This window comes from Myripristis murdjan, chromosome 19 (assembly GCF_902150065.1).
Source record: "Myripristis murdjan chromosome 19, fMyrMur1.1, whole genome shotgun sequence".
In the NCBI taxonomy this organism is placed as follows: Eukaryota; Metazoa; Chordata; class Actinopteri; order Holocentriformes; family Holocentridae; genus Myripristis; species Myripristis murdjan.
The window spans coordinates 7,155,616-7,170,111 of record NC_043998.1 but is presented as its reverse complement, the minus strand read 5'-3'; the positions used below and the strand labels follow the sequence as shown (position 1 = coordinate 7,170,111).

General features: G+C 40.0%; 1 protein-coding gene across 4 annotated transcripts in view; it reads right to left on the bottom strand.

Moving 5' to 3' along the window:
• vti1a (vesicle transport through interaction with t-SNAREs 1A) overlaps nt 1-14,496 on the bottom strand; it is a 126,123-nt gene that overhangs the window by 80,039 nt on the left and 31,588 nt on the right. For all 4 annotated transcript variants that reach the window (XM_030077432.1, XM_030077430.1, XM_030077433.1 and 1 more), the window contains one exon: nt 8,930-9,014. In XM_030077432.1, coding sequence (XP_029933292.1) covers nt 8,930-9,014 — 85 coding nt within the window. The remainder of the gene's footprint in view (nt 1-8,929; nt 9,015-14,496) is intronic.

The window sequence follows — 14,496 nt, the reverse complement described above, 5'->3', positions numbered from 1 at the left end:
AGGAATTGGGTCTATTGTTTCAGAATGGGATATGTTCATGCTTGTGCCATCAGGTCGGTATGAGCTGTGTGCTACTTTATACTGGCTGATATCTGAATGAAATCCTGGCACAGACTTACTTTCTGACTGGACTAGTTTAGCATTAAATATCATGCAACAATCAGGCATAAACTCATAATTTCTTGCAGCACACGGACATGAAAAAATAACAGAAATGACGAGAAATTATTTTTAGCAAGGTTTTCAGATGGTATAGTTGATATGATATCCGTCGCCCCAAAATCTCCAATATCACTAATATTTCCCTTCCATTAAAAATCATGAGGTAGGACATTTGTTTATTTGTTTATTATTTGTTTATTTGAATTAAAACCAGAATTAGCTGGCGGACCTTGGTCTCTCAACTTAAAAAAAAGTTCATTTTTTGCACTGAAGATGATGTTACTAATGCTGACGTAACAGGTATATAGTTAACATCAGGAGACCTCATCTTCACTATAAAACAATAATAATGTTTATTTCAAAATGTGTAAGGGAACTGTTGCCAACAATTACAACCTATTTTCCCTTACACTTTTTCCCCCTCTGTTACAGATTTTATCTTATTTACTTATCCCTCATCCTTGTTTACACTCCTTTCCATCAAAAAGTTGTCCATGTATATCTGGTATATCTGCCAGCTTCACAACCAGTCATTGTGATTGTGTAGTATACATATTTATAAAATACACAGCCGGTGGTAGCTCAAGTGCTTTGTAGTCACTTGCATCTATGTTCTTACTGAAGTACAATGACTGATTACCTCACTACACTGTAAATGAAGACATATGTAAAAGGAGCTTGCTAATTTTGAAAAATGCAAAAAAAAAAAAAAAAAGTAGAAATTCAAAAATGTAAATTCGGCTGTCATGAACATAGTTATTTCCATTCAACCATCTCCATCTCTTGCTACTCTAAAGCAAGCCTATCCATCCGCACTCTGATAAATGTCTCCTCATTTTTACCCCCTTTTTTAGGTTTTAACCGACATCAATCCACTGTCGGCCAGCGCGTCATTCTCATCACAGAATTAATATATCTGATATGCATCCCAGGGTGACAAGGTGGCACAATTCTCTCTCAATGCAACTCCTTTACTTTATTTCACCATTTAATTTTTTTTCCTTTTTTTTTTTTTTTGGTTCTCCCTTTCCGTTTTTAATATTTCAGTGCCTCAGATGTAGCGGCTCTTTAAAGCGCCCATGGGGGCCCCGAGTCCTCGCTTTTGTCTCCCATTTCCTTCTGAAACAGTTTTTCTTTAACCCTATGTGGCTCTTCACAGTTGTTTTCTCAGCTCTCTCCTCTCTGTCGCTCTTTTTACTACTTTCTTTTTTTTCCCTACCCCCTTGCCCTCCTCCCACCCACCCACCCAACTTTCTCTGTGTCAGCCAGAGGTCAATGCTACACTTTTTCTTCTGCATGCAAGGAGGCAGGGGGTATCTTTATAGTTATTGTACCCTAAAAATAGCAAAAAATAAGCCGATTTAAGGTTGGGAATAAGCTGCCTTTTAAGATATAGTGGCATAACACTATCTAGCAACTGGAAGGTGTTTCATACTTTGAGATAAAGATGGAACATATTTATAAACACATAAGGACATATCAATGAAACATTTGGTGTGAGGTTTGATACGAGTATAGACCAATTTACCATTTGACTTAATGCAAGCTTATTACTGTAGTGTCACTGTGCTTTATCTAAGACCTGTCTCCAAAATTTGAATGTTTGATTAAATTGTTTCTGCGGTTCAAAACGATAATTTTTTTTTTTAGATTTTATTTAATGACGCGCTCTTAAGTTCAAAACAAGGAAAATCAATGTTTCTCTTAGCAGTGTTGTTTAATGTTTTACTAAGCAGCGAAGCTCCAATGAGCTCTCTAGTCAGATCATTACTTCCAAGCGTCTCATTATGTTGAGAGCCTTGTTGGAGCTAATAACTGACTAAAGGTCTAATTATTAGATTCCTTGCATTCTGTTAATGCTAGCAAACTCTGCGTGCTCTGTGCAGACCTAACGGTGGGACAGCAGGAGGCTAGTGGCGGTAGCTGGTACACCAAACTCAAGCTTAGCTCTTCAGTCAGAAATTCTTGGTCGGCATCTATCTCTGGTGTAAGGTTAATTTTATTTTTGCACAAACATGTCACTCTCTGCATTCTGATATGACCGCCATCGCTGGAGCCCCACTTAACTTGAGTTAACATTGTGATTTGGATTCTAGCGACAAACACCTGCCGAAACACAGCGAAACACAGATTGGCCCACGCACACACAGGGTAACAGGCGCACACACATAAACACACACTCAAGTCTGTTGGTTCAGCTCTTCCATTGAGGGTCCGTATGCTAGTTCACCATTGTGCGAATAAGGCCTTTTGTTTGTGCTGCCTGAAACTGGTGATTGCACCTTAGCTACCACAGTTCAAGCGTAAACAGTGTTTTCATGCACTACGATATACACTGTTGCCAGTGGACCCCTAAATCCTTGGAACAGCTGAGTCCTAGGGTGTCAAAGATAATGGCGATTTATTGCAATGTGAGGCTTTCTCATTGCCCCTCCCGCCCCCCTTTCCAATCGGCCCTCCACCCCTCCTCCTCCCTCAAACAGATTAAAATTAAGCCGTAAACATGTGAGGATGGAATTAGCACATTTAGCGAGTCTCCTCTTCCCACATCCCATTTTCGCTCCAGAGCGGCTGATCCCCGCAGCCGAACGCGGGTGCAATTTTAATGACTCGCACCGTTTTTGAAGTCCACATGAAAAAAGCGTCACTCGCCGTTTGTGGCGGCGCTAGATATGGCTAGGCCGCGGCCGGCCATGATTGGGGGGGACACACGCCGCCGACTCGGACTCTAGGCTCTTCGATAGGATCGGTGTCATTTTCCTCTCCACGATAAGACGCCTTGCTGACAAGGCCCGATTAGGGGAGAAAAAATCATTATTGCGACGCCTTTCATCCGCCGGGGGGTTTACCGATAAACAGCTCACCCGTGGGTAGATTTTCTGAGAGCAAAATGTTATACGTTGAAGCATATATATTTAGGAAATATGGTTTCCAGCTAAATTTCGGGGGCATTCTTGTAAATAATTAGTTCCCTTTTTTATAGTAAAAGACAAACATACTTTTCCCTTAAAAACGTGTTTCATAAAAAGGCCTCTTCTCTCCTCAGCTGCAAACTCAAGCTGTGAAATATTTAAGTCTCGGCTCTCAGCCCCATTAATCAAACAATTATCAAATAACTTCATATTCTTTTTGAACACAATACAACATTCAGATTTTATCAGCCTACAAAAAAACTGAGCTATTTTTCATGCTATACCTCGAGGAAATCCACTTTAGCAAACTGTCCTTATAAAAGAGAAATGAAAAAGAAATCACTGAAATATTCAAACTACACTGTAGAACAGAGTGAATAAACTAAAAGAGAAGTGAGAGAAGATACAGCTATATGTTAATAAGAAAAAGACAGTGCATACACACACACTTCATATATAGCTATATAGATATATAGATGTAGATAGATATAGATATAGATAGATACAGATACATATATATAGTAATAGATATACATATACATATAAATATATAGATAGATAGATAGATAGCAATCAAGATAGATGGATAGATAATAGATAGGTATACACACATTTGTGCAAGTTATTTATGTAGTCACAATTTTTTCACATGCTGGGTAATAACATAATATTAAACTGGCATTGGTATATCTGCAGATGAAATAAAACTTCAAATACCGCAATCTTAAAATGCTTTGTTAATGTAATGTTGCTCAGTTAAACAATGTGCCTTAATCAAATAACTAAATACATTTAAATTTGACTTTGAAAAAAAATTCAAGTCAAATGTTGGCTTGAAAAAGTTAAATAAATAAAAGTGATAAGGACTGTAATTATTTCCATAGGAATAATTTCCAAAAATGTTTACACTATTTTTTAAAAATTATTATTATTTTATTCACAATTTTATTTTGTAGGTACAGATGTTTATTAATATTGCATTTCTAAATTTTATACATCACATCTTATTAGATTAACTGAAAATTTAAAATATATATATATATACAGTAAAAAAAATCCTTTAAGAACTAATAATAGCCTGTGCTTTAAAACATCACTGGGTATTAATAAATATAACTGATTATGTCATTTGCTAAGTGTTTGCTATAAGGATTTGAAGAGCAAGCACCACTTTGGTGGCCCAGCACCAAAAGAATGATCAAGTCTGATCTTTAGAGGGAACACGGAGAAATAAAGCGAGTGGGAGAGAAACACAGAAAGAGACTAAGATGGAGGGGGAGAGATAGAGAGTCGGGGACAAACGTGCGCTGTGTTACTGGGCCACTCCAGCGCCCATGGACTCTCAGCAAGACTCAAAGCCACACTCTGCTTCAAAAGGGAGCCATGAAGATTTTTTTTATGTTTACAAAAACATATTTATTTATTTCTCCGTCCCTCCATCATTTATCTATTTATTTCTTGCTGTCCCAGCACCCCGTGCTCTGCTGCTGGAATCATGTTCGATGACGCCGACACGCTTACCCTCCCCTCTTTTCCCCCCTCGCTTTTAATACCACTGCAGTTGGAAATCAAACCGCTCTAAAACAAATTGATGTACTCTTTAATATAGTCATCACATCATCACAGGGTCCTCACGCGTCTGCCTTGGTGACAACTGCAGGGCTGCTTAGCTTAGCCCAGCGATGGCTGCCACTTTGTTGGTCGCTTCAATGATTTATCACAAAAAAGAGAGGGAGATTGTGAGAGTGGGAAAAGAGAGAGAGAAAGGGGAGAGAGAGAAAGAAAGTCCCCTGGATCTTGATTGAGTGCACTGGCACCTTTGATTGACAAGGTCTAATCAGCTTATCTCCGTCCTAATAAAGTTGATGGCCTGCAGTGTGCTCTCTACCTGGCATGGTGTGAACTTTGGGCTAGGCAGGGGCCCCTGGGGGCCAGGCCTCAACCCTCTCTGCTTATCTAAACGGGACTGAAATCAATCCCTAATGAGCTGTTTTCATTTTGCAGCATTGATTGCAGACCCCCAAACACCACGACCGCCAGCCTGGGAAGTGCTGGGAAGTACACAGCTTCGTTGCTGGCCTCCTTTAAAATGTAAAGTAGCATTGCTTTTTGTCTGTCTTATTGTTTGTTTCAGTTGCATCTTTTTGCTTGGATTGCTGAATTTTATTGGTGTGTGTATCTGTGTGTGTGTGCGTGTGTGTGTGTGTGTGTGTGTGTGTGTGTGTGTGGAGAGAGAGAGTGAATAAATATTATTTTTTAACCAACCTTTTGCCTTATGTAGTATATGAGTGTGTAAACTGAACTCACATGAAGGGGTATTTTTTAAAGGGCTTTTGCTCCACAATACTGATTTGTTAAGTCATGTCATTTTCAAGTATTTCTGCCATCACTGATAGATTAAACCTCCAGTGCAGGTAAACAAAGGATATAATAAAAAAAAAAAAAAAAAAAAAAAAAAAAAAAACTATAAGTGAACCTGCAAACTTTAAAACATCATTAGACCAGGATTAGCTGAGCCTGTAGATAATTTAGTGCATCATTGTGGGAAGAGATTGCCTGTAAATGCAGAGTAGTTTTAGTTCACCCTTACTGTTATTTTCCCCAAATGATTCTACTTTTACAATTCCATAAGGCTGTTCTGTGTTGAAACCACAAAACAAGTTACATTTACAGTAATTCAATGTTTTGAGTTATAGCGATGAACCAAAACATAGAGTTTAATTAACATAAATGGCAAATTAAGCATAGTATAGACGGAACATCTCTAGCCAAGCCATATCCTGCGTGAAATGTCAATCAGTATGTAAGACTCAGCTCTCTACCTCTTCAATGAATAATAATCAAAAAGGTAGAAAGCTAATCAGTGCAACTTAGATGTCTTGTCTGACATGCTATCTATTTCTAAACAAGCAATCATAAATCATTCAAAATCTTTTCAACTGTGGTGGGAAGGGCTAAAATCTGGCACGTCTTTGATTTAGCATCAATCATGCCTCCGCATTTGGGCATTTCAGATGCCCCTGACTCAAATGCTTTTAAATTGGCTAACTGCATGCCCTCCCTCTTTATTTAGGGCCCTCTTTAACTGGGCTAGCCCTCTTGTCTGCTTGTTGCTATGCCTGGCTTTTAAGTCAGTGCTCTTCACTAATGAAGTTCTATACTTTATTTATGAGACAAACAGAGGACCCTGGTTCTTGAGGGTGCGTGTGGTAAATAGCTCTGAATGTCCACAGACCCTCCTCCATATCCCTCTAAGGGCTCTCACTGCTTTTGGCAAGGCTTTGTTTCGCTAAATACCCTCAAGTCATTGAGGATGGTGGGAAAAAAAAAGCTAAATCTGATAAAATTGTATTGTGTGAAAAATCATCACTTCTCAAAACTAGGAGCCCTCTTTTTTCCCCTTAAATGTGACCTAGTAGCATCCTGGCTTTTTTATTCCTGGTCATTAAGAGATATATTGTCAATGCCGATGAGGAAAGGGCCAAAGCTGAGTTTGAACGCCATTTCTTTGTTCAGGATCTATCTCTTTGAAATAAAATGCCTTCAAGTTCCTCTTCCCCCATTGGTCAATTACAGTTCTTAGAGGGCTACTGTGTCATTGTGGATTGGGAATGCAACTTTGAATTACTGAGAAATAACGACGCTAAACTGCTCTTCACTAAAAGTGCAGCTCTTAGATGTCTGAGAAGAGTTGAGGTTTGTGGCAAGAAAAGTATTTACACTGTGACTAGAGAGTGTCTGATTGGGGAAACACTTAATGCTCTAATTATTCTTGTTTAACCTCGATGGAAGCCGCACCTCTATGTTCGAAAACTCAAAGCTTATACCTGAACAACTGCAAATGCCATTTTCATAATGTGCATGAATAAAGCCTGGTGCACTTCTTGGATATTTTTTTTATTATTATTTATTTGTTGGTGTGTAACAGAAAGTACTAAATGGGGCCTTTGTTGGACTATAAAAGTAAACAGTTTACAGTTTGCAAAGAAACAAATCCTTGTCCTTGGTGTATTCTGTCTCCATACACTGAGGACTGTGGTAGGACTATGATCTAAATAGAGCAGGATTTCCTAACGATGTCTGAGAAGTGTAGTGATGCGCTATTGTGGGAGTATCCACATCAGTAAATCTACAGTTTGGAGAACAGGGATAAAAAAAACAACACTAAATTAATGACCAAACAGAATTGGGGATCACACGAATAGGCCTCTCAAACATGGCAGAGGAAACTGGCTACTTTATGCTTGTTCGCTATGTGTTGTTGTTGTTTTTTCTTCTTTTATTTTGGGAGACCTTGACATGTGCAGTATTGTAGTTAAATTTCTGCGGGTAAGACTGCATATTCCCTATGTATTTATTTTCTTTGTACAGATGTGTTCCCTGCTTGACCCACAGCCTTTGCCATTTCAGGTTGTGCATCTGAGCGGAGGGTTGGTATCGACAGCAGGGTAAAGGAAAGGGTCATGGATTAAACACACAGGGCAAAGCTTCCCCACCAAACCACAAACACACCCCACAGCTGGTGTGGACCAAGCCAAGTGTGTGGGACCAAGGCAGGATAAACAGGCATTGTTCTCAGTTAGCCGCGCACGCAGTGGATGAGACGGCCACCAGTGACAGAGGGTCAAGGGGCATGTGGCCAGCCATGGCAGGGGAACCGCTGGGCCCGGGAGGCACTGAACACTGTTAAGCCATCGCCCTCTTCTTTAACACCAACCAAGCTGTGAGGCAGAACATCAAAACGAACCACTCTATGGAAAGATGCGACTGAACGGAATTAAAAAAAAAAATCTGTGCTGTCGCAGAATTTGACACAGTCGAGAAACTTGGATAACGTTGTGCTGCAGGATCATCTGAGACATATAAAACATTTTAAGCAGAGAATGCAGATTGTATTTATGAATTTGTGAATGCAACTTACAGAGAACATCAAAAGCGGTGGTCTGCGTGCAACCCTTCCTTGACTTGAATTATTAAATCTGTCGATGTCGCACGCGCCAGCCACCCCACCATTATAGTGTAAATTGACAAACTTTTTCAAAACTACAACGGAAGCCACAGAAAGCTGGTTGATACTTCAAGAATGAGCTTTGATACCTCTCTGAGGAATACACTCTGCCTCAATAATGTGGTGACTGTCAGGAAGGAAGACAGAAAAAAAAATATGCTAATTGGTTAAATCTATTTAAGATCCAAATGAGCTTTTTTCCTATTTTAAGATAAAAACTAACCTTGATAATGAGAAAAAAAAAAACATGAGTTTGTGTGTTTTTACGGATTGTTTATTTAGAAAGAGATATTACTGTTTTTTTTTTATTTTTTATTTTTTTATTCCTCCTGCTCTCTGAATTAAGAACTTCTGGAGGAACGCTGACGTTGTTTATTTTCATAGACCCCCTGTCTGTTTGTGTGCTATAAAAAACACCCCCACCCACCTCCACCACCACCACCACACACACACACACACACACACACACACACACACACACACACACGCACACACACAGCCATGCAGATGCATGAATTTTCTTCGGGAGCAGAGCAAGGAGAAGCGGCGCCCGATCTGTCGCCCGTACACCTCTCTCTCTCCCTGGCTTGCCTTTGATGTGCTCCTGAAAATGTCACCAGTCGTCATGGCGAGAGCTTTTTTCGATTTTTTTTTTTTTTTTTACACCCCTCCACCACCGCCCCCCCAACATACACACACGCACACACACACACACACACACACATACACACACCTCGCATATGAGCAAGACAATTTGCTGTCGCTCACTCATCCCCCACCACTATCTTGAACCCCCGCCCAACCCCACCCCACTACTTCCCAACCCAATCCACAACAGAATACGTACCAGTTTCTACTGCTATCTGGTAGCCGGCCTCCAGTCTCCGCGATGACCTTTCCAGCTTCTCTGTGTTGTCCAACAGATGTGCTCTCTGCAACAAAATGGAAGAAAAATAAAGCCAGAGAAACAAACAAACAAAAAAAAAAAAAAATGATTGAGAAGGCTGGGACCCATTTCAAAGAAACATATCAACACTGTCACCTAAACAGACAGACCACATCCGCAGCAACAACATAACATACAGCCCTAGTTGGCAATAACCATCATGGACGACGATGTGTTATATGCTGATGGAATACCAGGCACATGTATGTTGAGGCTGACAGCGTAAAAGGTATTGTTGCCACAGCTTGGACACAAAAATGAGAGGTGCAGTAAAGTGTTTTTGCATCTTCATCTTTTTTCATGGCTCCAGCTTTCCTAAGTTGAAATTTTGCACAGAGGGCAATGTTCAGGGAGGGAAGAAGAGTTAAATAAGATGTAAAAAAAAAAAAAATAAATAAATAAATAAATAATAGCAATAATAATTAGATTAATTTGCAGCTTCCAAGTAAAAAGTAAGAACAACCTTTCAAGGTGGCTGTTTTAACATTACACTGAATAGCATGTCCATGGCCACGGGAAATTGACCAAAAGGAGACTGCAAATAAAATCTCCTGTCTTTTCTTACTTGTAACATGGTTGTATCAGTGAATGCTGATTCTTCCAAAGCAGGACTTTCACATTAGCTCAAAGTCTAAAAACAGCTTTTTTTTATGGAAAGCTGCAAGCTTTTTTCCAATCTTAAGTGTGCAGAGGGCTTAGAAAATGTCCACGTCAATGACCAGACCTGTGAAATATCACTTTAAAGAAAACCATTTGTCATTAATGTACAAATTTAAGAGTGACCTGAAATCTATGGAAGGACAAAACAGTAATTCATTATGAATGACTACAGAAAATAAAGTCCCTTGTATGTTGGCATATTCATAGCTATCAACAGTTGACAAGGCTGCCCACTGAGAAGACCGTGCTCTCAGAGCATATCAAGGAATGATGTGTTTCATAAATTATTAAGTAAGCAATATGATCATTTTTTTCAAAGATGGAAGTATTTGTGAGTATCAAGGTGCTTGCTCGGGCATCCTTTATAATGTGCACAGATAACATCAATTGATGGTACAGCAGTTCCTAAGATACCAAGGAAATAGAAACCAAGAAAACCAGCAGTATTTTTTCTTTTTCTGGTGCTTAAGAATCCATTATTATTCATTATTATATTGTTTTCCTAAATGTTATGAATATGTTTTTGATACTGCCACCATCAGACGATACTGTGGACTTGTTAGCTCGACTAGTGCTAGCTAGCTCATGAGAGAACGTTTTAAATATAGCGGTAGTTTTACTGAGAAAGACACTAATAATCCATAGTGGAGGATATCTTCTTTTTTTTAATACTTTTTGGCTTTTTACAGCTATAAACATAACATTTATGGAGGTCATGGTTATATGGTTATATTGTTTTGCGGTGATACCCAAAATTTTGTACTTAGTTGAATTCCATGTTTTTGTTAAACAGGAGATCTTACGTGTTTCAGTATTCATCGAAACAAATATGGATACTTGTTCCTAGATCAAACAATATCCCGTTTACTTTATATGATCCGATATACTTCAAATAATCCCTTATATTTTGTACCAGCTGAGTTATATTTGGTAGGCTCTGTGTGATCACACTTTGTTTTATTTGAGGCATACGTAATAAGTATTTTACATTGTACTTTTCGTTCATTTTCATTTTGTTTACTTGTTTATTTGACAGTCACTTGGCATTTTGGGAAGTTTTGAAACATTGGCCAAACTCTGCCATTATGGATATTCATCAACTAGACTACTTTCACAGTTACTTTCACAGTTAAGTTGCAACTTAAATCCTTAACTAAATTCAATAAATTGCTTAATTGGGGTTTGTCACCATGTGTACACTGTCTGTACAGCCTTTCCTAATTAGCGAGTTAATGTCCTCATGCGGTGGGGCTTATTAGGCGGAGACACTGTGTCGTGTATACTAAATGATGTCCATTGTTAATCTGCACTTCATGCATGTCTGTTCAGTGCAAACTTTCAGCCACTCATCTAAAAGACACACATAAACAACCCATACACCCTCGTATTGTCTGCCGATGCCACAAACTTATTCAAAGGTCCAAACTGAGACCCAGGTTACACCCCACTCAAACTACATGGCCTGAGGAAGACAGGGTCACATAAACTTGGAAGACTTAAATGTCTAGCAGATGCTGTTGGTTTTGATAGCACTTCTAATACGCTATGTTAAGCAAGCTATCAGATGTAACACATTTGATACTCAAAAACAACCGGATGAATGACAACCCCCTCTATAAAAACAGTTTATGCCCGTCACATGAGCGAAGGGGACAGGGGAAACTGAAATCTCTAGCTCTGGTTAAGCTGTCAAAAATGTGTACCAGCTAATCACTCAGAGGAAATGAAAAAAAAAAAAAAAAAAAAAAAAAAAGAGAGAGAGAGAGAGAGAGATAGGGAAAAAATAAGACGACAGCACACTTTTCAAAGTTTGACAATGAGAGGGATGGGAAAAGAGGAGGGAGGAAAAAAAAACTCCTTCTGAACTCTTTTCTTTCCCTCGTTCCCTTTTTCTTCCCGCCGCTGACAGATGTCATTTAAAATTGCAGAGATATTTTTTAATAGTTAAAGGGAGGGCAGGGGGAGGATGGAGGGATGGGAGAATGGGTGGGTGGATGGGTGGGTGGTGAAATGGGCTGCTGGTGTGAAAGAAGCAGGAAGAGGGTGAGTGGGAATGGAGGCAACGTGTGGTGTATTTCTGGTCGGGTGTGTGTGCGTGTGGGGGGGTGAGGGTGAGGGGGTGGGGGGTTACATGGGTGTGGAAGTGGTAGTGGCATTGGCAGAGATGGTGGCAGTGTGCACGCTGGGATAAAATGGGTACCGGGCTCGGGCTTTAATGAGCCCCTATGGATCAGCTGAGATGGAGGGGACGTATTGACATGCAATGCTTAAGCTAATACACCTAGACCATGGCTGCAGTGCCTGTGTGTGCCTGGGAGCATGAGGCAGCCAGGGATACTGACAGAGTAGCGCGCTCCCTGGGTTCTTCAAAGAGCTCAAGTGATTAGTATGTTATCATTACCATTCGAAACGTGATTTTCCTATTCCCTCTCGGCAAAGGTGACACGTCTCGGGGAGACGGCCGGCAGACTCACTGCGATGGAAAGCCACTTCAAAGCTTTCTCCCCCTGAATTTCTCTCTCTCTCTTCTCTCCCTCGTTCTGTCTTCTTTTAGGGCGGAGGGGGAGGAGGGGAGGGGGTGAGGTGTGTGGGGGGGGGCTTGTGGTGGCAGTGGCAGTGTATGTGTGTGTGATCATTAGAATAATGTGTCCCGAGTTTGACGGTGACGGAACCTGGAGGAGAGGGTGAGAGTTCAGCCACCACAGATCCAGTCACGGCACACTGTGATGGCCCTCCTAATGAAACAATTCAGCAAGAACACAGGACGATGCTGTGAAAAATAATGAAAAAGACCATGTATAATTAAAACTAAACACCTCAGTATGCTTCAGGTACTCCCTGTCGCGGCTGATGTAGAGGTGTTGTCTGTAAAACTTAGATGATTCTTACTTTCCGGGCAAGTAATAAGGTTCCAATAGTTGAATGTCATTCAACAAAAAAAAACAGTATGGATGTATACGCATTAGCGGGCTCAACTCGGATTTCATTCGCCAGTTAGCAAGAAAAATCCAAGATGTCCTTGTCAGCATTTTTGCCATGGGAAATGCAAAGTGGCTGCCATCCCCTGGTGTGCTACAACTTCCAATATCAAGGTTTGACCCCCATGGCTCTGATAGAAGCCACTGTGGATCTTTAGGAATAAGGCATATAGAGACACATGCACTTTCACCTATCCAAGTACAAACTCTGGTTTGCAATCCGTATCTGCCATTTATCTACTCGGGAAAACCTAAGGGTCTTACCAAAATCATATCTGATTATCTCATGGAGCCTTCTAGCAAAGGATTTAGACACAATATGATAAATATTGTGTATCTATGAGTGCAGCCCCCCCTCCACCGCCACTTCTGCCTATGCATGCCTTTTCATCTGACACCTACATTTTGAACAAAGACCTTCTTAGGAACCACGAAAAATGGTGTTTTTTTGTTGTGCTTTTTTGCGTCAAGAAACACTCTTCAGTTGTAAGTTATTAACAGGGAGCCCCAGAACAATGCAGCTGTAGCTCAAAAGAAATCTCTCCCCTCTTCTTTCGCTCTCCTGCCTTTTTTCAATATCAAACACAGGCGGTTACTATCACCATTTTCCAAAGTTCAGATGATTTCCTTATTATTTCAATAAGGGTGGGGGAGAGTCAAAGTGAATAATGATGACAGCTGTGATTCAGACTGACTGTGTGATCTTCTCTGCCGTTTGTTTGGGACTTGTAAGACGAGGAATTACAAGTGTCAAACAGCTGTGAATATGGGTGCTAAATATTTAAACATGTTTTCCAGCTGAAGAAAAAAAAAGTATAGTTTTTAAAAGCGAGGCTTAAGTGTGTATAAGCTGTGCCAGTCTTTGATTCAAATGCAGTGAGAGCAGGAGGGTAAAAGACTGCAATGGAGACGTGCGATGGCGAAGAGGGCGCAGAATCAAGCCCGATTATACGGCTTGGGCCGTTCCAAAAGGAGAAGACAGGTGAGGTAACTGAAGATGTCTCCTGACCCCCAGGCTAGGGGGAAATGCACAAAAATAAAAGGTGGGAGGAAGACGGGGAAACAAAAGTACAACTAAATAAAAGAAAAACATGGCGCCTGGGCCAGGTTGGTGCTCTAAATTATGAATAGCTGTGAATGGAAAGGCTTTGATAGGAATTGAATTACTCAGCTTCAGGAGACAGTTCAGCAACCTTCTTGAACACTGTCTCACTCAAAGGCACATTTAACAATATAAGTACACTTCCACACACAAGTTCAGTTATGCTTGAAAGAAAAGCAATACCATGTAACCTACAGAAACTGACAAAATATGCTCTAGTAAAAAAGGAAATAAATATCCCTATTTTGTGTAAATCTGATCCACATTAGTATAAATTGAAATACTTTGATAAAATGATGCTACAACTATTGTGAATCCTGCTAATCTGACATTACAGGTAAGGAGCATCTGAAAAAAAGCAAACAGTAATGTACCTGGCTGTAGATCTGAGTTATTGCTAGATAGCCCAAGAATAAATGCTGAACCTTTATAGCTAAAATATTACATTCACATTAACTGCCTGTGAATTTGGTGTAAAATGTATTGCCTTGTGAAGAAGATTAAAGGTGGTTTGATTTTCACAGAATTCTCAATAAAGAAAACTCAATCAAGCGCCTCCTTTAATCTTCAAATCAGGGTTTTGCTATTTTTGCACTGCTGATTTGCATTTTCATGCATGCTATATCTCATATCTACATGTTGTTAGGTGAATATCAATCACAGTATACAAGCAGATTATGTGATGTTTTTACAAACAACAGAAATGCTGGTCAAGTCCTTCAGTCCTA